Source organism: Dreissena polymorpha, chromosome 2, assembly GCF_020536995.1.
Source record: "Dreissena polymorpha isolate Duluth1 chromosome 2, UMN_Dpol_1.0, whole genome shotgun sequence".
Classification (NCBI taxonomy): domain Eukaryota; kingdom Metazoa; phylum Mollusca; class Bivalvia; order Myida; family Dreissenidae; genus Dreissena; species Dreissena polymorpha.
Window position 1 is genome coordinate 23,829,807 of NC_068356.1, and position 25,787 is coordinate 23,855,593.

Below are 25,787 nucleotides of genomic sequence, written 5' to 3' on the forward strand. Positions count from 1 at the left end.
TATGTCGTGGACGTTTCATGGCGCTGCACGGGGATGGCCCTGCATTCGGCTGTCGGAAGTCTGTGGCGAGGTCTCATTCTCTCTCAAAAGAAACATAGTCATGATAGAAATTAATCTACAAGTGAATTTCTTACAATATGAAAAGTATGAATCTCACAAAAATATATTTGCCACACATTAAAATTAAAAAAAACAACGTTAATACGATTATTCAAATGTCTTATGATAAACATTCTGAAAAGCTTAAGGTGATACTATGTTTACTTTAACACATCCCGTTATACTAAGTTATGTATACATCTAAATGTTAAAGCAAACCTTTTGACATCTTGATATAACCTCAGTTACGACTTCTGAAGTAATTACGGTCAGCGGTGAAATATCGAGATGCGACTGCAAATTGATCCGTGAACTCGGTCTTTACTTTTGCGTCATGTATTTCTAAGCTAGAACCACTCCGTGTATCCTTTATACAGAGATTCTCTGGTACTTCTTGTTCACTAACGCAAACCCTGGTCAGGAGAATGTCTCGAGGATAAGATCCAGTTTGTGTTAAACTTTTAGGAGAAAAATGGGCGGCGTGTGCAACCCCCGCGGAACGAACTCTGAACAGGGCTTGGTCCACTGAGGTCAGCTTTCTGAACTGGACTTAAATGAGCCTTGGGGGAATGAAGACTCGGACTAAATTCACTTTGACGAGAGCTGTGGGTTGAACTACTGCGTACGATAGGGACCGGGCTTGAGTCATTGCATCTCAAAACGGGACTATGTTTGTAGGATTTGTCTTTCCCGGTGCGCTCACTGGAAAGGAATTACCGCTGTGACTTCTCTCACGTTTGCTTTTCGGAGAAATCGTTCTTCCCTCGCCAACCGAGCACTTTCACTACTGCGAACTGGTGGCGATTTTAGAACTTTAGAGGAACTTTTGATTCTGTCTTTGTCGTCTGTTTTGGGACTCCCTTTCTCTGGTTCTTTCACTACCACTATCACAGTGTTTTGAACAATCAACTAGTCCATCGATAGGTCCTGAACGCTCCTTCGTCTCTCCGTTGTCTTTCTGCTTCAAGTCCTTACTGTCGGAATCGCGCGCACGGCCTTGCGGCCTTGACCCAATATCTTCCTCATGACCACGTTTCTCGCCGCCAATTTTTTGCCTTTGAAGAAGAAATAGACAGATTTGTGGGCTCAGCCTGCCCGCCGGGATTGTGCAAAAGGTGAAGATGTGGATGCAAACCAGGTGAAAACGGCCCCTGGCCATATAACGCCTCTGAAACGACACATATGAGTAAGGAAGTGTTATAGATGACCAATTGTGCTGTCCTTTGTACTCTGAAAAGTTACAATTTACATATACAAATTTACTGTTCATTACGTAACTCCCTGTATGATCACCAATGGCCGAGTGGTTTTAACTCCCTGTATGATCACCAATGGCCGAGTGGTTTTAATGATAGACTTTTACTCTAAGGCTCAGTGATTCGAGCCTAGGCGAGAAATACTTGTTTTAAATGTATTTTTTGTTTTTTACTAAAGCCTTTTAGTTCCAAAGTTTACATATATACATTTTCAGCATTTAATGACCATGTTGAATATATGCCAAAATCGATTAACAGGCCCCTTTAATAAAGATCAAACTTGTACGATATATGAGCATTTTCTGTACAAAAATAGCTCTGTTTAACAAGACACGGTAAAATGTTCACAGGAAATAGAAGAAAACAATTATCAGGCAAACAGTTTATGGCGAAGTAATTTTTAACGAGTAGTTATGGCATTAAGTGTAATAAGCAATCTCCAGCAAAGGAGCGTCATGTCTTTGAGTATTATTATAAATCTCCTTCAATAGGAGCCTACATGTAACCGATGTTACTGTTTCGCGATAAAATTTGATCATTTCGTGCGCTTAAAAACGCAATTTTAGAGGATTAAGCAGTAGGGGTGACTATAAGCGAAATGAGCCAAATGTGAATCAGATGGTAAAACACCACTGGAGGAGCGATTTATTGTCTAGGTTAGACAAAACCAAGAGTGGTAAGCGGATAAAGTCGATCCCGGCATTCAGTTCACATATTGAATTATAATGAGTGACATTAGACGAAGTCGGGCGCACATGTGGTAGCTGAATGAATGAGAAATGTAATTGCTGTTTAAACAAAATACTTAAAACTATTTTGAGATATTCCAGGGTATGCTTCATTTATTCCTGCGGCAATTTTCATAACTTTCTGGTGTTCAGCTAAACAACAAAATTATAATCTATTAACAAGAACCATACGTCTTTTTCACCCAGTCGCAAATTGTTTTTTTTATAAATATTTGCCTTTACCCTTTAACTTTCTCTAGTTCAGTTATGCATGTATATCTGAAACATCATAAAGTACATGTATAATTGTGGCTGTGTAGTTCTGTGTCTCTCTGCCTACCCTTTTGGAGGTCGTATATCCGGTGCTGCACGGCTGCGTGTGCGTGCAGTGCCTCAAGCTGAGAGGAGCTGGCGGAGCTCTGGGCGAACAGCGCCAGGGACTCTGTGGCGGGCAGGTACGGCAGGTACGGGTTATACATCGTACCTAACAGGTACCGAGCGTAGCCTGAAAACATTACAATTACGATAAGAAAATCCGGTGTTGGATTAAGCGTAGAGCTATGGTATATGAGACATGTTCTGTGAAAACCAGGCTTAATGGATGTGCGTAAAGTATCGCACAGATTAGCCTGTGCAGTCCGCACATCTTTGCGATTAGGACATAAAGCTAGCTCAACAGATACAGCTGTCCTTTAACCCATTTATGCCTAGTAGACTCTACCATCCTTCTAAATTGGATTAATTTATCATGCGGCGTCTCATCTGGGTCTACGCTGTTTGCCAAGGCCTTTTTTCTAGACGCTACTCATAAATGGGTTAAAGGCTCAATTATATGTCATTCACATGTATTTGATATCACCATAGTCTTTGTAGGGTCATAATTAGTGAATGGACGATACTTATACATTACAAGGTGACAACAGTTTTGTGTATACAACTTTAATGATATTCTGTCCTAGCAAACGAAAAATATCGTAATGCCATATATTCTTGCTTGTAAATACACATTTTTAATATACACATATACATAAGTATGATAAAAGACCAAATTATGTACTTTCACTTTCCTTTTTTTAAGCGCTTAGTTTTCGGTTTCCAATTGAGGTAATTTAGAAAATAATTTAGACCAACTAAGTTGTTTGAAACGGCTATTATTATTATAGTATTTTCTTTGCTGGTTGAAAAGTTGAGGTCAATCATAAGTCTGTCTGCCCCGTAACGGTGCAGCCGCATTCACTTAGGCTGTAGCCTCGACCATTGAGGCACAGCCCATGCATGTTAACATTGTCGCAAATACCAGTATCAATTGACAAGTGTAAATCAAAACAAATTATAGATGTTCTTCCTCGGAATCTGGTGTATGGAAACTCATAACAGCCAAACGACCGAAAGTAAATGAAGTTATTGGCCAGAGGATTGCCGTCGGTTCAAATCTCCCAGTGTGCGTTAAGCTCTCCGATATAATACTAACACAAAATAGCCGTTTATTGTGGAAACTTAGTCACGTGGTAGATTAAATCAATTTTATGTCTTCTGAAATGTCAGCAACGCCGCATTAAAAAATTAATATCTCTCAAAATGGATAAAAATGAAATGCTCAGAGGTTAGCTAACATAACACGTTCTTGTCAGTTTGAATTCTGTTAAAGGGTGGTGGAAAAAGTACCACACCTAACAGAATAATTGTCTAAATAATAATTTGTCTTTATAAATATTTTCCGGCGTTCTTGATTATACTCACACTGTTTCCATTTTCTAAAACGGCCTTATATAATAAAAAAATAAAAACATTTTATATAAAGAGTTGCAGTTTGTTGTAATAAACAAAAAAGTCAGCGCAAGCGCGTTAATTTGTGTGTATCACTGACTACACTCACAACAAATAACAAACACATTTATTGTATGCTCATTCACACCTCAAACTGAACGTGATCACATACACATGTTTACGGCCACGTCAAAAGGAAATGCGAGATTTTAAGTCATTTGCATACATGCGTATTTAAATATTTATTTAGTACTCTCAAAAATGACTACCGGTATGTGTGTTACGAGTTGAACTAAAGTAAATAATTAATTAGATTCCATATCCATTCTTACTTTCAGAGTGAGCGTTTGCGCCCCAGTACTGGCGCATTTCCGGAAGGAGATGCTTCAGGGAGTCAGGCACGTGACCAGATCCTGTCAGGTAGCTCGCCATCATAGCTCCATAGCCGCTACCTGAACGAAAAAAGAGTACATTTTTGTTGCTTGTATTTTAAAAAAAAAGTCGGCTTTTGGGCTTTTTAATTCTTGAAAGTTCTTTTCTGGAATTGCGTATTGCCTGTTACGCTGTTTATAAAACATGTATGCATGTATGCATCTGGTGGCACGTAGTTATTGTATAATGCATCTATTTCTGTTTCAGAGATTTCTAAATTCCGCTGCATTATTATAAGTAAATATACGTTTTTTAAAACTAAATTGACTTTCTACAAAAACGGTTCTTCTAGTATTATTTTGATATGCATTTTGTATTTTTTAACCGTCAAACACGCTGTCACAAATGTTAAGAAAACGATACGGATTGGTTGGATAACGCGTAACTCACTTTTCTTAATGCTTTAGATATGATAATTTTGAAACATTATATTTGTAATGATAATGTATACATCGTTGTATAATATGCGTTTTATTCTAGTTAGACAAATGCTTGGCTTTGAATAAACCAAATATCAACATTTATTTTAATAATAATTATTAACAGTGGGATTAAAATATGATGCCGTTGATTATAATTAATATGATTGATACATGATTTGTGAAAATCTATGTAAATTATAGTTTTGAAATAGGACTGACCTTTTTGATAAAACAAGCATAACACGCGATGAAAAAAAATATATGGTTTTATTCATCGGGACCCGGCACAAAAAATCATATATGATATAATATATATAGACATATGGTTTTATTAATCAATTAGCAGATCCATCATAACGTCCATCGTCCACAGTCAATACCACTAGTATACACAAAGCTGTAGTTTCTTTTTTCATACTGATATTCGATATCAATTTACTGAAAAAGAACGAATAAAATATGGTTTCCCAAATCGGCCACATGTCATTCATATATGCTGACATCTGAAATAAGTTCTGGAATAAAAGCAAGGTTCAAATATTAACGTCATTTGAAAAGAATGTTTAAAACGAACCATGAAGAGTTCCGCGTGACATGATATTTCAAAATGGAACGCATTTCGTTCAAAGTATTGATCACATCCAAGTAAAAACATCTGGGTCCGGTTTAATGAGAGTGACCATGGTCGGGGCGACTATGGTCGTACCAGTTTATAATTGTCGTGCGACGATAAACGAGTTTAATTGAGAACGACGATCGTCAGTCGACCGCACGTTATTCGACATATTGTCGAGCGACCGCAGTCTACCCCTCACACCACGACTGCTCGTCGCTTGACGCTTTGTCGGCAACCAAAACCCGTGCAAAATGACTGACCACACCGTCGTGCGACCACAGTCACTGCAACTTGCTCCTTGAACGCGACGAGTGGTCAGTTGGCGGCCGACGAGCGTCGGTCGACCACACAGTCGTGCGACTACAGTCGGGTGTTGTAGTTTTTCATTAAACCGGACCCTGGACTGAACATATTTTGCTCGAAAATTACAATCCTATGTACGCCACGTTAAATTTACGTATATTCTTGGTTTCCGTTGACATTATGACCGAACACGATATCAGTTAATACAATTTATTGTATGCTTTCCAGTGGTTTATAGAGAAATATCAGTGAATTAAAGCTGTAATTCATTTTTTCAATCATGACTTCATTATTTAAGCACAATTCTCCAGTTGAAACATTATAAACACAATAATTTGTAATCATAAGATAACAAGAAAATGTGTTGGATATAATATCAATTTTAATTCATTCGTGACCATAGATTTTTTTTTATATGATCACTCATGAATTAAAATCGATATTCCACAGAATCCAACAAATATCCTCTATAAAAACGCGTAATGATTTGTTATTTATATATTTAAGAGAATTATCGGTTTTAGTTTCAGTAAGCAAAATAGCATAAAAAAAGACTTTCTATTAAAGTCATGTTTTATACAATGTAATAAGTTGTTTTGCAATGATCAATATTATATATATATTATATATATAATTTATTTATTTATTTATTACTAAGTATATACTATTTAATCTAGATACTCAATATAAAAATTATATCATATTGTATTTTATATAATAATGTATTGAATACTTTATTATCAGTTACAATTATATTTTTAAAGAACTTAAATTTCTTTTAAAATAATTATTACACAATTTTAAAGAATGTTGCTGTTGAAAAAAAAATCTTAATATAAGTAATTGTATTTTGTCTTACCTGTTTTTTCAAATAAATTAACTAAAATTAAAAAACATATATTTATGCTTCTTTTTTCAATTATGATGTAACAATTTTAATTATCACTAGCGTTTCTGTGCCGTTAAATTCAACACCCCTATTATACCATATAGGAAAGTTTTTTAGTAAATGAATATAATGAAAATCCTACCAAAATTCATATTACAACACAAGACAACTGGTAAAAAACTTTGATAGAAATTACTGGGTTTTTCTGAAGCAGATAGTTTCTAATTTTGAGAAAATCCCCCATCCCAATCCCGCTTACGAAATCCCCGTTGAAAGACGACCTGTCATTTATAATCATTGAGTAGCGTACAGTAATTTCATTTTTATTATACATGCTTTTCATTTGAAGTATACATGCGCTCTAATGATTTACTAGCAGTCATTTTTGGCATATGTTTGCACCATATATGCGAGAATTTTACTAATTATTTCTGTACTGGCTCAGGCTGACACAATGAATTTCATCGTTCCGTATAACAGTCTAAAAATGAAAACATAGAGTGTACAATGTACATACATCGATACAAAATAGTATTAAAAAGAAAACATCCGTTACATAGGCTGTTCATCAATAAGTAAATTGATTAAAAAATTAAATATATTTTAAACATTTAATGCTTAAAATACATTTGCAAATGTTCGGTGGAGAAATAATTATTATACAACATCACATTTTATTTCGTATTGAACTTTACATGAATAACCAATTTTGAAACTGTTTAACACAGGCATTTACAAATAGTTTGTCGTTCGCTTTGATTGATGTTCAAAGTGGAAAGTAGGCAACAAGGGATATTGTACTGAACAGGTGTCGTTATAACCCTTGAGAAAACATAGTACAAATGTACGTGTATACATGTATATGTGAATTTAGCAGTGTATACATGTATATGTGAATTTAGCAGTGTATACATGTATATGTGAATTTAGCAATATATTTTGCGCTTGTCTGATAACAAGCGCGTTTAAACGCAAACACAGTTTAACCCATTTATGCCCAGTGGACTCTCCTATCCTTCTAAATTGGATCAATTTATTTCCAAAATTAGGGGTGTCAAGTATATTTATGTCTATATTTAGAATATTTCATAAAGGAATACATTTAAGCAAACAGCGCAGACCCAGATGAGACGCCGCATTATGTGGCGTCTCATCTGGGTCTACGCTGTTTGCAATGTCCTTATTTCAGGACGCTAGGCATACATGGGTTAAACATGAGACGATGCAAAGAAGAGTGAGGTTGCACATTCACAGCTCGCACGCGTCTCCAACACTGATGTGTGTTCTGAGAACAACGGAAACTCAAGTATTATTGATTTTGATTTCTTCCGTGTGTCAGTTTTAAAGGGGCCTTTACACAGATTTTGGAAGATATTGAAGATTGTCATTAAATGCTTTATATTGATAAATATAAACATTGAATCTAAAAAACCCTCAACTGTGCTCGAACCACTGACCCTGGAGTAAAACAAGTCTAACACTAAGACCACTCGGCCATCCGTGCTCATACAATGAATGACGTATTTTACAATTTATATAAGCAATCCTTGTAGTGCCACAAAATATAACGACAACAACAGAACTGCCAAAATTATTAATCGCTGTATAATTTTCAGGTTGTTTTGTTTAACCGTCAAAAGATGCATATACTGGATATTTTAGAACATGGTAAATGTTCAGTATTACTGTTTCCTCACAAATATCATAACTACAACGAAACTTTGCGAATCTGAAACATTACATATATATATATATATATATTTCAATTTACCAAAACGTGAAAAGACCCTTTTAAAAACACCTCAATGTAGGATTTGTAATTTAAGAGACACGTAACTTAAGACCAGGTCTATTTTCACACCCTGAAACTTGTAAAAACAATTCATCGAAACATCACATCACATCACACGCATCGCATCGCATCGCATCGCATCGCATCGCATCGCATCGCATCGCATCGCATCGCATCGCATCACATCACATCACATCACATCACATTTCATGGCAGTAAGCGCAAGAGGTTTTTGTTATCAAGAAGCAATTATCTCCCCAGACAATGTCACAAATCAGTTGCGGTTGGCAAAAATATCTGAAATATCAGACATTTCCGCGAACAGAGAAGTTTTAACTTACCTATCCGATCTTAAGTCCATTAATGAGCGGATTTATTGCGAAGAGTCGCGGTCAGTGGAACCGGTCTGCCCTAAATCTCGGACTTACGGCTGTCTGGAGACAGACAGACATGTATTATGCACGTGTTTCGAATCCATGTTGTCGTACAGTGTACATACTCGCAACTGTTTGTGGAAGAAATAAGAAGAAAAATATTTGACAGTTCTGGCGTTGCTGTTGCTGTTGCAGGTGTGAATGCTTCGAGTAAGAAGACATTCAGTCGTACACGAACACACAGACAGTCAGTACAAATTAACCAGTCCATACATGGGACAAGTTATATACCGGGTAAAAACAATTATTTAATCCACGTGAAGGCAGGAGGTATACTATCAATATGTAACATCTTAAGGGCTTGAGGATAAAGCGTCGCCACAATGAGTGTAACTAAGTTATCTGCATTAAAACAGTGCAGACATTATGGATATTCACATTACACAAGCAAGACCGACGCAGTTGCTTCTGTCCAAAAGCGATACAATCATAATATTTAAACCATACATATGATTAAACTGTACGTTTACTTTGCAGTGACTTTGCTTCGTGTTATGGAGCTTGCAATTTTCATCTCAAAACAATAAATATCCGAAAGAATTTTAACATGGTAGTGTACCAAATCAATCAGCTTTTCTTAGTAGTATGTTAAAAAACTTTCAATATATGTTGCAAAGCGGTCGCCTTTAGCTCATTTATATAATGGGTGTTCTTTAAAATCATAATTATTTTTTTTTATTGTACACATGTTTGCAAAAAATTATCAGAGTATACAGTATAGTGTCATAACACAAAAAAAACACTCGATAGTAAAGTTTTTAACTTGCGTTACATTGTTCGCAGTTAAATTTCGATGAAACAGTAAAGTTTTGAACATGTGTTACATTGTTCGCAGTTAAATTTCGATGAAACATTTCATTGTCTTACTTTCCTCTAATCTTAAACTGCTTACGTTGCATTTACAGCAAGCAGCTGGCTGTAACTTTCAGTAATAGACGATCTGTCATTTTCAGAAGACATAATTATGCATTATTGTTGAATCAAACCACGTTAAATAATATCGACGTTACTGAGTACCATTTGCTAATATTTCTTTTTCTCACATCAAATGTGTTCACTTATTCTTGATTATTTTCAAGTACACTTACATACGATATATCATAGTATATTAAACGCTAATGTGGTTTTATAATTTGAAGACAGTTTCTCAGCGCAAGGATGCATATAATATAATAATCATAATTATATATTTATAACGCATAAATATAATTAAAAAAATCATATATGTATTTTGAATTATTGTTATTTGAATATTCAGTCAGTAAATTAGTGTTTATATCGTGAAATTGAAATATGCCATATGTCATATGCATAATATTAAAGTATAATTTGCACGCATATTTAAATTATAGTCGAAACTGCGAGTTCCTGTCCTGACAAGCACATTTCCTATGTCCATGTGTTCTAAAAAATCTCCATCCGGGCGACCGGCAGTATATTATTTTTTTCCGAAAAAAAATGTAATAGGAAAATACACCCATTTAGATTATAAAAGTTATGTTATATTCCACTTAGCACGGAAAAAAATAAATGATACAAGTTTAACGCGCCTATTCTCTTTGCCCGGCATTTTTTTTTCAGATTTACAACTTAATTTTTTTTTTTCCCTACGACCGGCGTTTTAAAGCCAGTTTGCGAAGACTGATTTAAGAATTATTTAATATGTTCAATGTAATGTTTTCCATATACAATATTGTACGTAGGTATTCAACATCAGCACACAAGTAGCGTTTGAAACACTTAGTGCGATTTAAATCAGTCAAAAACTGTATGACTTATATCGGCTTTACAACCGTTTATAAAAGTCAGGTTGGATGTTTTAGTGCTTACAATTGTATGACTTCTATCGGCTTTATAACAGTATATAAAAGTAAAGTTGGGTGTTTTGTGTTAAAAATTGTATTATGTAACGAAGAAAGGAATGCCATAACATTTCGATGGTGTCATGTTTCAATTGTATAATTTAGCAATTAATAAGCAATCATAATGGAACCGATTCAACAAGTGATTTTCGTATTGATATAACTCAACATATGCGAACAGAATATTAATCAAATGGTGGCACAGGTAACGTAGATTTCCTATTCGAACAAATTCACATGCAATGCAATTTATTGCGTACTTCAAAATAAATAAAATAAGTCTTTAAACAAATAATTCTTTGCATTTATGTCATTTGACAGTTATATTTTCATGATGGTCACTTATTTTATCCTTTATCCTTCCGATGACATTTTGAGAATTAGTTAAGAATAACAAAACTGCGTTATAAATCGAGGGGTTAAAGCCAGAACGTGATAACTCCATTTTTCAAATAGTGGAGAAAAACGCAAATTAAGGTTTGACAGACTACAACTTTTAGATGAATATGAATATCAGCATAATATTTGGTTATAATATAGGTAATAGTATTGTTTTGATATTGTAAACATATTATATGATTGCATACAATATTTTAATGATTTTGTATTCAAAATAGCACTTACTTCATTCTGGCATAAACGTAAAAACATATATATTTTCAGAGTACAACTGTGTTAAGTGCACTTGGTGCTATTTTGCATAAGAATTGAACGCTGCTTTTTCTATGCCATACAGGAATTAGTGCCATTAAAGCAAAACAGCCTTGTGCTATGCATCTATTTTACGAGACTAAACGAAACATGTGCACTTAAAACAAGTTTATTTTAATAATCATAATGGTAATTCTTTTTGTAGAAGTACATACTTATTTTCTTTTGCATTCTAGATTTGAACAGGACATGCAAATGTGTCTCCAACCTTAACAATGGACGAAAGTTAAGATTCAGATATTCTATTCCACATCTGCATCTTATCTATCTTCTATTGTATCTGGGTCTGGAATATCCTTGATATACTGGTGATATTCTGAAGGAATTATCCCTTCAGAGCAAAGTGATGGCAGGTCTTTCTTCTTTGTTGCTGTAATTGGAAGTTCGGAATCTACAAGGGTTGTATGTCACATTTTATAGAAGGTCCTTTGATAGAGGATTTGATTTGATTTTATAGAGGATATGAGTTTACCACACTGAAAACTGGTGTCATCAAAACTGCACTTAAAAAACACACACCCGGATCACAATTGTAGTTTTATCAATTTTATTTTTGTCCATATAACCTTTTGTCCACTTACATTTACAACATTTGGCGGCATTACAGTTTAAGCTACATGTTTGATATAAAAAGCGTCATAGTATTTCATAGGCACAACAACATACGGAGTTCTCTTTGGTGTAACCCTCACAATTGGTTTCCATTAGTAAATATACCAATGTAAATTTCTTTGCTCATTCTATGTAAGCAGGTACACTGTCACACTCCATTTGGGTATGTCCACCTTCTAAATACTTTTGTTCAATGGTGTCTATGTTTTTACATTTTTCAATGCAACAGTAATAACCTATTTTCGATTTTGACCACTAAAACAGTCAGAATAAAAGCATACATTCTTAACTGTGATGGGAAGGGATTTCATGTAAGTCAAAAGACAGGTTCCCACTTCACAGCCGCATTTTCCGTCAGTTTCGTTCCACAATAAACATGTCAAACTTGTGTTTTGTAAACAGTAAAAGAAAATATTGAAACTTTTTCTTTTATAATAAACTTGGCTCACACGAGAACATGGAATCGGTAAAACAGCCTCTAGATCAAATCTTATTTTACCATCTTAGTGGGAGAATAATGTCTTTTGGATAAGCACCAATAAAGGCATATTCTTCCTATCTAATTACAAATTAGCACAATAGTTTGTGTATTCCTGTTTAATAAACAAGATGCAATAATTCCTAAACAAGGTAAGGGCTTCATATTTGTTTTTACCTTAAATTATATGCACTAATGGCTTATGTTTAAATGATTTAAGTGCACTTAAATCCTTTTGGCACATGTTTTTCCTCTCAATATGTATAAAAACTTATTGTGCCAAAATGACTTAAGTGCACTTGAAGCATTCTGGCATACACCAGATTTGTCAATAAGCACTTAGTGCACCTTGGTTCTTTCGGATTAACTATGTTGTATTCAAGATAAGATTCCAGGGAATAGTGCATATTGTAGAGCGTTGGAATAACTTTATGAAAGTGCAAACAAGTGATTTTTGATAAAAGTGCACTTATCACGTTCTGGCTTTAACCCCTCGAAATATACCATCGCATTTCTCCCGAAATGTGTCCGCTAATAGGCAAAGTAAAGAATCTGTAGCTTTCTCCATGGATAATAACCATACGATGCTCCTCTTTAAGGTGAATTTGTAAAACTTTTCCCACGTTTCCAAGTTTAAATAATCTTACTACCCAAGATACTACCGTCTATAATCGAAATATAATTTACCAATCAAATAAAATGTTATGCTGTTATAGATAATGATTTAAATAAATTTATAAATAAATAAACACGCCAGTTTTCACAATGATAAACTCAGCGTATTAAAAAAAGATCCGTTTAAAAGTAAAACAAGAATGACTTATTTATATTAGCAACATGTGGTTATATTCATACAAACATTTTTCGACGTATACTTGCACTAGGCACAATGTGTTACGCACCACTCGGCACCAGGTGTAAAATGTTTAATTTTGGGCCTAGGACAGTGGGTTTAATGCATGTGCGGAAAGTGTCGTCACTGAATTAGCCTGCGCGGGCTGGGACGACACTTTGAGTTTCCGCTGTTGATGTATTTTCATTTACTTCTTTGCAAAAATCCAGTTACAGGGTGAAATTTTAACTTTGATTATTTCAGTTACAAATGCATATGTAACATTCGAAATATAAAAAAATAGGTTTACGTTTGTATTAAACTTTGAGTGTACAGTATTACATGGTCCTTGTGAATGGTCGAATCGATAAGAAATCAATGTAATTTATATGAATATTTTAAAAGGTTCAGATAAAATGTAATCAGGAAATTTAAACAAATTTATGAACTGTCATGTTTACCACGTTGTTTTAAATTATACATGGCAAACCACTAAAACATGTAAACGCGTCAAATAGTTCACTTAGTTTATTGTTAAAATGCTAACTTCCGGCTAGTAAAGTCTGTAGGCAAGGAACGTGTTGCTCAGTTACAAACATTGGTGTACATGTATGACACGGAAAAAATATGCAGCATTTATAGACAGTAATACTGCGCGAAACGTTAACTTTAACTTGTAAACTAATATATGCACTTTGGATCTGACATTTTATATGCGAACACGTGCAATTATATGAAAAGTAACTTTTAGCATTTTAGAAATCAGTGCAAATTACAAGCCAAAGTGTAGTTGATGCATATGTACGGGGCGGTTTTAATTAACCTTTCGAGTAAGAGCAGATAAAAAGAGATAACCGGACGACACTCACGTTTGTTTTGTAATTAACCACTTTGATATGGATATATTCCCTACGATGCCATCGGTCTGTATGACGATGTGGATATTCAGCGAGGTGTGTTTGCTACTTACAAAACGCATACAATATTTGAACACAATAACACAATACTAATTGTGATTACAAATACCCATAAAACTTGCGTTGGATTTGCTTAAAGAATATATCTGCGTTTGTGTTTTTTTGTAAATAAATTTAATCTTTAACAATCCATCTGGCAGTAATATTTGTAACTTTGTACATGTATTCGCATACAAACTAAACGATCTAATTCAATAGTTTACCAGTATACAAAAACGTCCCTGGTTATTAAAGGGGCCTTTCACGGATTTTTGCATGTTTTGAAGTTTCTCATTAAATGCTTTATATTGATTTATGTTAACATTGGATATAAAAAGCTCCAGAAAAAAATCAAGAATACAATTTAAAAAAGAAAAAAGGTAACCCTCAGCAGGACTCGAACCATTGACCTCTGGAGTCCTGAAGTAAAAAGTATACCACTTAGACCACTCGGCTATTCTTCCGGATACAATGCCGCATGTATTTTATTCATTATAAAAGCAATCTTCGTAGTTTCACAAAACATAAGGACAACAACAGAACTCTCCAAATTATTTATTCGTTTCGCGTTGCAACGCTTTATAATTTTCGGGTTTTTAAATCATCAAAAGATGCATATAATGGCTATTTTAAAGCATGGTAAATGTTCAGTATTACTGTTTCCTCACAAATATCTTAACTAAAACAACAATTTGTGAATCTGATTTTTTTTTTTTAATTTTGTCAATTTACCCAAACGTGAAAAGGCCCCTTTAAACAAAATATACATATTTTAGGTTGCTACGTTTCACTTCTCAAAAATAACAGTTTGTAAGTATCACATTATTTTACTTACCTTTATACACAAATGAAAAATAGTATTATGAACACAATAATAAAATGTAAATTAATGTATATTCGGTAATTCACTCGAAACTAAATGTCCACATACAAAATTATTGATATGGCAAAATGCAAGCAAATCAGGTAATTACTCTTAATAAATTGGGAGAAAATCACTGTAAAGAGCATTTTAATTAAGCCTTAAATAACTACACAAGAAAATTGCCAAAACTTAATTGAACATTTGCATTCTCATGTATTTGTAAATGATGGGAAACACAGTAGAGCTAACACTATAGGCTTAGAATGCCGTGATTCTGAAATTATATATTTTGACAGACGGGAATATGATAGTTTAAAGTAGCCGCCCTCTGGCAAAAACACGAGTATTATAACGTTTGTTTGTCGAGAAGTTACACGGTCCATCAAATCGTCTGTGATTTATGAACAACGAGTTAGAAAATCATTTTCGTCAAATGGGGGCGTCTGGCGTCATGTTTTTCAAAAGGATTATTTTTTCATTTTGAAAATATGAATAAAGATTAGGAGAAGAAAATTATCTTATTTTCTGACAAATCCTATATATTTGTTACGATTGATAATTATCGCAAATATATTATCTTCCATAAAAACATATATAAAGCGCATTTTCAGAGAAATCCTGTTATTATTACATGTTTATGATTATCGCAAATATATTTTCTTTAATAAAAACATTTGTAAAGAATTAGTGTAAATGATGCCTTACATATTACATACCCTACATTTAACAGCTGTTAATGGCTAGTATTTGCAAGAATAAATACAACATGACAGTTCCACAATAATATATTTGTTCCAATATGACGTCAAGCCATTACGAACAAAAAACAAGCTCCTAAATGTTCACCACGCAAAATCGTTTTTTCATAAACCCTCTGTCGTAAAACCAATAATTAAATGTCTTTCAGCAAATGGCATTGATGTAATTATAAGTCTTTCATCGCACTTCTCATTTAACAAACGGACGCCCATATCGACCAATGAACGCTGGCTCTCCACTGCCTCGCTGATTGTCAATATAACACGGCCAGTATCGGACAAGCCAGATATCTCCTGATAATTAAACGTTCAGTTCCAATTAACAGTTCTGTGACTGTCTCCGTATGGAGTGATATTGCTTATCATGTTGTGATGTTTTATATGTTGACGAGTTCTACATAACGTATGATTTATATTAGAAGATTAGGTTCTCAGACCGTGGTCACCATATATAACTGATTCATCAACACACATATAGTATATATTTGTATGTTGTATAGCACACACTTGAATGTATTTATTTATGTATATAGATTTCCATTTATAGCATACGTCAATACATACACGTACTTGTGTCATAATATAGCCTAATTAACATGTAAACAAATAACTTCTTTTTCAATGCCCATTGCCTTAAAACATACATGTACATTTATTACCATATTTAATATTAAATACAGGTACTGGAAATCAATATTTTCTTTAAATATTACTTCCATATGAAATAATAAAAATACTCGTGTTAATAATTACCGGTACACATGAAAGTAAAGGAGTAAGGCCAGATTTATACCCGTTATTTATCTTCTTAAATGCTACTCTATAGTCAAGCAAACCGTTTTTTTGTCGCAAGTGCCTTCCGGTAATTATGGAAAACACGTATTGCATTTAAATGAAAACATATGCAATTTATATTATTCAAAATATTCGACAGTCGCGGACGGATGCTGTATTCGGCATGCAAGAGAACGTTACAACACATAATAATGGCATATAAGATACAACCTCAACACAACTTGGCAACTCTAAAGTCATCAGAAATTAATGCCTTTAATTAAATTATAAAATCATTAAAATACAATGCAGCAGACATTTTAGTGAATAACCGTCGCGATAGTGTACGATTTATGTTGAACAATTGTGCACCTTAAACCTCAGTTCTATGAACTGAATAAATCACACACTGATCTTTTGCAGTAATAAAATGAAAATTTAAAGGGATCTTTTCACGGTTTGGTAAATTGACAAAATTGAAAAAAGTTGTTTCAGATTCGCAAATTGTCGTTTTAGTTATGATATTTGTGAGAAAACAGTATTTCTGAACATTTATCATAGTCCAATATAGCCATTATATGTATCTTTTGACGATTTGAAAACCTAAAAATTATAAAGCGTTGCAACGCGAAACGATTGAATAATTTGGAGAGTTCTGTTGTTGTCGTTTGAATTTACGAAACTACGAAGATTGCTTATATAAGGTATAAAATACTTGAGCTGTGTATACACGGCGCAATAGCCGAGAGGACTAGTGCGTTTTTACTTCAGACCAACTCCAGGACTCCGTGGGTCACTGGTTCGAGCCCTGGTACCGGCTACTTTTTTTCCTTTTTTGAATTTTATTCTTGATTTTTTACTGGAGCTCTTAAGATCCAATGTTTACATTTATCAATATAAAGCATTTAATGACAAACTTAAAAATATGCCAAAATATGTGAAAAGGCCCCTTTAAAGGCCGCTTAGCAGATTCCTCGCATAATGTTCAGCTATGACAAACCTCGCCTTTCCAATCGTTATAATAACTGCATTAATTAGCATCCGATGTTCCAAAGCATATGTATTGAAAACATGAAAATACTCGCATCAAGAGGAGGTTGCATGTCTTTATTTAAAAAAACCCATCAATAATCAGCATATTTATAAATTAAAAAGAACATCTCAATAAAAAATCCCCAATATCCCATGCCGTTCATACGTTGTACAATAGCAATAATAATTTCACGTCAACATTTATCATGTATAATTAAATTCTCCCAAAAGTCAACAGTTCAAATCGTGACAAAAAAATCGGGTTATATGCTTTCTCCACTGACAAGTGTGGGTTTACACGAAGAACATTATTACATATATAGTCAATACTCAAAAACTTTAAACAAGACGGCCTGAAAGGTCCAAAGTCGCTCACATGAGATACAAAGGAACTGACCTGTTCTGTGCAGCCCAAGATATATTAGAACAAATGTTCTGACCAAGGTTCATGAAGAGTGAACTATAAATGTTACTTTAAAGGGGCCTTTTCACAGATTTTGGCATTTTTTAACTTATTCATTAAATGCTTTATATTGATAAATGTAAACATTGGATCGTGAAAGCTCCAGTAAAAAATCAAGAATAAAATTAAAAAGGAAAAAGAACATTGCCCGGAGCAGGTTTCGAACCAGTAACCCCTGGAGTCCTGCCAGAGTCCTGAAGTAAAAACGCTTTAGCCTACTGAGCTATTCCGCCGAGTACACATTATTTATGTATTTTATACCTTATATAAGCAATCTTCGTAGTTATACAAAATTTAACGACAAAAACAGAACTCTCCAAATTATTCAATCGTTTCGCGTTGCAACGCTTTATAATTTTTAAGTTTTATAATCGTCAAAAGATGCATATAATGGCTATATTAAAGCATGGTAAATGTTCAGTATTACTGTTTCCTCACAAATATCATAACCAACACGAAATTTGCGAATCTGAAACAACTTTTTTCAATTTTGTCAATTTACCAAAGCGTGAAAAGATCCCTTTAAGAGTATTAACAAGGTGTAATAGCCAAAAAAGAATTCACCGCCCCCTGGCGGCCATGTTTTTCAACAGACCGGAACCATTTTCGTACTCATCCAAAATATCATTAAAACAAATGTTCTGACCAAGATTCATGAAGACTGGAATATAAATGTGACTTTAAGAGTGTTAACAAGTTAATACTACAGCCATGTAAGGAAAATTGCCCGCCCCCAATGCGACCATATTATTCGGAACCAATTTCGAACTCGTCCAAGATACCATTTAATCAATACTTCTGACCAAGTTTCATGATGATCGGACAATAAATGCGGCATCTAGAGTGTTAAAAATGTTTTACAACAGCCATATAAAGAAAAATGCCCTGCCCCCTGGTGGCAATGTTTTTCAACCAACCGGAAGCATTTTCGAACTCATCCAAGATATCATTGCTCAAATCTTCTGACCAAAGTTCATGAAGATCGGACAATATATGTGGCCTCTCGAGTTTTAGCAAGGAAAGTGTTGACGCCGCACGACGCACGGCGGACAAAGGACGGTCATAAAAGCTCAGCATCAGCACATTGTGCCCAGGTGAGCTAAAAAGTAAATAATTTTGTTCAAGCTTACACAAAAGAAAACTAAAACACCAAAGATGAAAAAGAATGTTTTGCACAAATGCGAAACGAATAGAATTGTGTCATTATAATTGCACGATCCGTAAGGAAGTTTGTTAACATTACTACTCAAAATCAACGAAAATTTCGTACAATATTTCGTAAAATAAAGCTAAACAATTAAAAATCATTGTTCCTTATCGTAATTGCCGAAATTTCAACACCAGATGTGGTCTGGTAAAATAGATATTTGTGGATACAAAATGCTCATTTTTATTATGGTTTTAACATGGTACCATTTTAGTGTTCGTGTGTCGTATGAATAGATATATTCGCAGGAAATTAGCATGGAATTTATTGTGGTCACAAATAAATAAAAACGAGCATTTTGTATCTACAAAAATCTATGTAATCATACCACATCTAGCGTTGAAATTGTGGCTATTGCTATAAGGAACATTGATTGTTTAGGTGTAAACTTTATTTTACGAATTACTTTACGATATTTTCGTTGATTGTGAGCGAAATAGAGACTTTAAGATGGATGAGTAGAACAAGAACCGTACTAACATGCATACAATGCATATCTATTATGCATCACTTAATCACTTCCGTATACGATTTGACAAATGAGGCGATTGGAAGTCACCAGATATCGACAATGAAGTGAACATGAGAACGTGGTAAGGCCTGATATGAGTCGCGTCATGCGAAGACGGGTCTAATGCCCTATGCGGCAAACGTAGATCCAGGCTGTGAATAAGCGCAGTTTGGTCAAGAGCTAACCTGTCCTCTAACAAAGTCGCACACGGTTACGTGGGTGGTCTCATTAGCGGAGAAGGTAGCTCCTAGCCAGACAGCGTGGATGTGAAAGCTACGCTGGTCGCATATGGCATAATACCATTTGTCGCATGACCCGGCGTTTACATACCTAAACCTAATTGAATACACAAAAGTCTCGTGTATCACTTCATCTGAACGCCAAATGAATTAAATATTTATGAAACGCTATTGCCCCAAAACATAAAAGCGTCGTCTCAAACATATTCTTTAGTAACAGGCAATTTAAATGCAAAGATGATTTGTTTGTTATATTCTATTTCATTGAAATCAAATTCTAGATATATTGGTTCGTTATCAAAATAACAGAAATGCGACTCACTCGGTGGAAAGAGTGCTCCGGGAGGCAGGAAACCTCTGGAGTACTCGAGGAGCGGCGACGCGGTCTCCGTGCTGGACCTGTCCGCAGCGGACCGCAACTGGGCGACGGAATCCGTTATCGAGGTACCAGAAATGCTGCTGCTCAGATGTGCGAGCGACCCAGACGACAGAGAGCTAAGCAGCCGCGTGCGTTCCAGCGCGCTTAAATCCATACGACCGTCCATTATACACTACACCCGGTAACCCATAGTAACGCGGTATGTTGCTCCTGTGTAATTAACGAGACCTTCTCGATGGGCTAATGGCGACATGTCACGTTTGAAAATCCTGAAACACAACACAAACGGGTCTGTAAAATGAAAACTCAAATCTTCATCGCAAATACTGTAAACGTTCTGCTCAGGTAAAAAAGTAAACATGTTTTGTAATTCCTCAATCGGGCTTCTACTTCAATGAACGGATTTTGCACGCAGCAAAGTGAATGTGAAGTTATTCAAATTGTGAATAACCACACTGAAAAGAGCAAAGGTATTATTTTCCCTATTGGCAACGAAAAGTAAAATAAAACGGCAATAAAATTATCAACTTGTTTATAATTATTTTGACATGCTCCGTTTGATCTCTTTTTTTCTATCCACGCTGTGTGCCGGTAAAAATATGTAATTAATTGCATGTTATATTGTCTTACTTAAAGTAAAGTCCGTCAAGTTTGCTGTAACGAAGTTGGCTGATTCTATGTAGAATTGATTATTGGTGTTGTTTTTTTAATTTCATTTGTTAACTCTCGATTTGTATGATCCTTCAACTGATTTATTAAATGCATTTATTTTACGCCTTGTCAAACATCTACTTAACCCATTTATGCCTAGTGGACTCCCCCATCCTTCTAAATTGGATCAATTTATTTCCAAAATTAGGGATGTCTACTATATTTATTTCTATGTTTAGAATATTTCTTAGAGAAATTCCTTTAAGCAAGCAGCGCAGACCCAGATGAGACGCCGCATCATGCGGCGTCTCATCTGGGTCTACGCTGTCTACCAAGGCCTTTTTTCTAGACGCTAGGCATAAATGGGTTAAATACTTTGAACACATAAATAGTTTAAAAGAGATAATAACTAAAGAATTGTTGTTGTTTTTTACAATTCCAAGGGTACTTGCTTTGGGTGCGCAAGAACATGGTTCTATTTGTTGCATGACAACAAATACAACATAACACTTTACGATGAATCTTATTTCCTGAGTTCTTAAACAAGATCACTAAATAATATTGTCGGAATTTTATTCACTTGTGTTTCGAAAAAAATGTGATATTTACATTACGCTCTGAAAATGTAAGGCAATACAAGTGTGACCAAACGGGCTATAAATCGTGACGGATTTTCATGCACGCATCTTCTAAACTCGGCGTTATTTCATTGCCATGGGTTAAAACAAACGATAAAGCCTAGATGCAGATCCCGGGTAGGTAATAAACTGTTATGTTGACAGGTTCGTCTTATAGATTGCATCTTATATACGCCCTTAATAATTCTTAACGTTTCGTTTATTCCCTGCATATTGATCTCACACGGATTTACTTGATGACGGCGACATGCGTTGAGCACAGTAAATCAATGACGTTTGGTCTAGACGTGGTCCGCCCCGTAATGAACATTCAGTAAAAACATAGGTTCAATCATATGTTCGAGAAAATTATGTACAAAACGATATTGAATAACATACTCAGCGACGTGTGTTAGTTATACGCGTTCTCCATATACATGTTGTAATGATATACGCAATATTGGCCGTGCATTACCCGTCAAACGCAGAAAACAATTTACTATCTCAGTAGTTTACTACCATGTGTATAACGATCTGTTGGATTCGTTGAAATCAACCCATTTATGCCTAGAGGACTCTCCCATCCTTCTAAATTGGATCAATTTATTTTCAAAATTAGGGATGTTCAGTATTTTTATTTCTATATTTAGAATATTTCTTACATAAATTCCTCTAAGCAAACAGCGTAGACCCTGATGAGACGCCGCATGATGCCAAGGCCTTTTTTCTAGACGCTAGGCATAAATGGCATAATTAATTCTGTATGTATAAAGAGCAGCAGCATACATGAGGTATGCGTTCCTTCTCACGATATTGCAATGCACAAATAGAATTTTTTTTTAATAATGTGCAATGCTGAAGTTAATTAAGTATAGCAATCTTCGCGCGACGCATAAAATAATATAATATGCACATAACCAATGTTGTTTGAATGATTAAATCAAGAACAGTATAGTAATAAACATATATACCCATTTTATTTGTTTTAAACATGAAAAAAATATAAGTACGAGCATTATAAATTATTCCATCCGATGTTCTTCGCAGTGCCTATAATGGTGACAGATAATTAAAAGCTTGATTTGGACTCACACCAGATCGATTACCTGTCATTAATATTTAATAAGAAGGCTATTATTATTCATTTTTGTATTAGAAAATGTCAAGAAGTTGAATACAGTGTAAACTTTCTACAACATACAGCTTAAGATTATGGGATTCGACATTCATGACCGCGGACAGGGAACATGACCAAGTGTTAGCAACGTTTCATGATTTAAATTGTATACTTCAAATAAATGTGTAAGTAAAAGTCAAATGTACGTATATGTTAATATCAAGATTATTTCTAAAGACAAAAACAAAAGTTCAATTAAGGAAAAATGCCGCGAACATTGAAATAAACAAACAAGAAAAACTTTCCATCATACGTACGCGCGATACATTTGAAACATATCTAGACTTTTATAAACTTTCAATGAGCATTCAATGTGGTCACCATTAAAAATTCATTTCATCTAATCGAGTTTAAGAAATGTTAATGTATTCATTTTGTCGATGTATTTACGTAAAGGACCCGCATACCTTACGTTATTATAGATCGCCTACGTTGGCTGCCATGTGTACATGTATCATCGTTGGTCTTTGAGTTGTCCGACAGAACGTTTCAATCTTGACTTCCTTTGAATAATATGTATAGAAAAATACCGTACGTTTGATTCTTACGAAATGCGGGGCTCATGTATATAACTGTCTCGCGCCTGTAAGCAGTTGGCTTTAATGTACCGAATTAATTTATATATCGACTTAACCTTTACAAACAAGTGCCTAATATAAACGAATTGAAACTTCAGTTGCATAGGGGAGATCTTTCTTATTATCACATAAAGGTGTTTATGTGTGGATATGCTTATCAGAAAGGAAGCGAAAATCTCTTTCGCACTCTCTATGCTTCAAATAGAAACTGTTGTAAATGTTGTAAATGTGAAGAGGTTTTTGTTATTTCTTAGAGGTCTTAGCTTTAAGATTTTGTTATTTCTTAGTAATCTTAGTTTTAAAGTGTTTGTTACTTCGACGTGTACTTAATTTTTTAAGGATTTTGAATTTCTTAGCGGTCAAAGTTTTCACGTTTTTGTTATATCTTAGTTGACTTAGTTTTTAAGTTTTTGTTATTTTTATTGGGGTTAATCTTTAAGTATCTTCGGGTGACACAATTTGAAATACGTGTTTCGAAGGTATAAAGTGAGTGTTTACAAAGCCCAAACAATAGAATAACTTTAAAAGGAAATTAACGTTCACCTAATATTTAAAAAAGCACGATTCTCGACTAACAATAAAATACAAGATGCAAACAAACGCATTAACAAATTCTTATCTGCATTTCGGTTAGAAGTGAATTATATGGTTATATCAATTAAACTAGGAAACTATTTTCATGTAACAAGCTGTGATCATTACTGTGATTACACACAGAAACATTGATCTAGACACCGCGAAATACGATCCCTCAGAAATCTGGTTTGTATATTACCTACATTTGTCCAGACTGACATGCTGAATGTTCAAATGTTTCATCTCGATTTATTTGCAGGCAATTCTCTCAAATTTTTTTAACCTGTTAAGAGCCTATCCCCGACAAAACCTGAACCAATGACCCGTTTTGTTCAGAATTATCTGTTCTATTAGTGTATAGTCATTTATCAAATGCTAAATACAATTCTACGACACCATGACACCAACACTTAGAGAAAAATATGTTGACGAGGTATTTTGCCAAATCTCTGATTTAACTTTTTAAACAGATTGTTTCATAGAATGGCATATTAATAATTTGCATATCGACAGGTTCTTGTTCATACCTTGTTTATTAAGCATTTGACGTATTCAATAAATTCTGCTTCTTTTATTTCAGACCCAGTAGGTTAAGTAAGTTAAGCATTCAACACAGAATACTACGGAATGTTCTTCTGGTAGTGCCTAAGTAAATTCGGTCATAGTAACTCTTCCATGAAAAATGCTCATTTATCAGGAATATATGACCCGTGTGATGCGAAAATGGGTTTTATGCCATATTCCGCCATCGCAGCTCCAGACCAGTCTGCGCAATTGCTCAGTGTAGAAAGGATCCGTCTTCCCGATTGCACAGGCTGGTCTGGAGCTACGCTGGCCACGTGTGACATTTAAAGCTTTTTCGCACGACACGGAGCATGCTACATGTTGAAGTAGTTACCTGTAAAGCTTACACAAAACGGCACGATTCCTTACTTCAACAACATACAACATCACTGCAAAATCTCGTGTGTGAGTGCAACAAAAAACGAACTTCTTTCTCGTTCTCTTTTAATAACTTTTAATAACAGATAACGGTGAACGTCTCGCAAGTCGCAATTGACAGACAGACTGTTCCGGCTAATGCCATAGAGTCCGGGTCTCGCGTCAAATGTATTAACTCGTCTTTTACTCATTTAATTATTTCTGAGAAGCGAATGTGATTAATTTGAGAATTTAGGGATTATATATTCACAAATACTTAGGCAAACTACAGAAGTACATTTTAAAATGTTATAATTTAAAATCTATCCAAAAAGTTGAATCTGAAACTGTAGTTGACGTACTTGATCTTGTGGTTCAACATGTTTTCGTTAAACTCGATAATGATAATGACAAAAAAACGCACATGTGAACTTAATTATCAGCAGTTCCGTAAAAAACTTTAAGACGTGGTTAATTGTTGCTCAGCATAATAATATTGACTAAAATAACCTATCGCATCAACACGATACCAAGTCATACGAATGACTGTTCACTGTAAAATATGAAGTGTTGTTTATAAAAGCAACGCATCAGAAACGACGCCGGTACATCACTATGCCGGACAACAGCATTACAATAATAATTCATCGACGCTTTCGCAAATTTTATTCAGCGCATGTTATAAACCTGATTGGCTTCTTTGTACTTGACAACACTCAGCTATTAAATCTTTTTAATTAAAAGAAACACATAAATATCCGTGATCACTAACTATACACAAATCTTTATTTTAAGTTGAACAAGAACCTCTTGGGGTAGCATTTATGTTGAGAAATGGCTACAATTCGGT

General features: G+C 34.6%; 1 protein-coding gene across 2 annotated transcripts in view; it reads right to left on the reverse strand.

Annotated features, from left to right (window-relative positions):
- Window positions 1-335: 335 nt before the first annotated feature.
- LOC127866245 (uncharacterized) overlaps window positions 336-25,787 on the reverse strand; it is a 39,045-nt gene continuing 13,593 nt past the window's right edge. For both annotated transcript variants that reach the window (XM_052406673.1, XM_052406672.1), the window contains exons 2-5: window positions 20,361-20,686; window positions 4,183-4,302; window positions 2,424-2,588; window positions 336-1,267 (exon numbers count right to left, since the gene is read on the reverse strand). In XM_052406673.1, the coding sequence (XP_052262633.1) occupies window positions 1,122-1,267; window positions 2,424-2,588; window positions 4,183-4,302; window positions 20,361-20,583 (654 nt within the window). In that variant the 5' untranslated portion in view covers window positions 20,584-20,686 and the 3' untranslated portion in view covers window positions 336-1,121. The remainder of the gene's footprint in view (window positions 1,268-2,423; window positions 2,589-4,182; window positions 4,303-20,360; window positions 20,687-25,787) is intronic.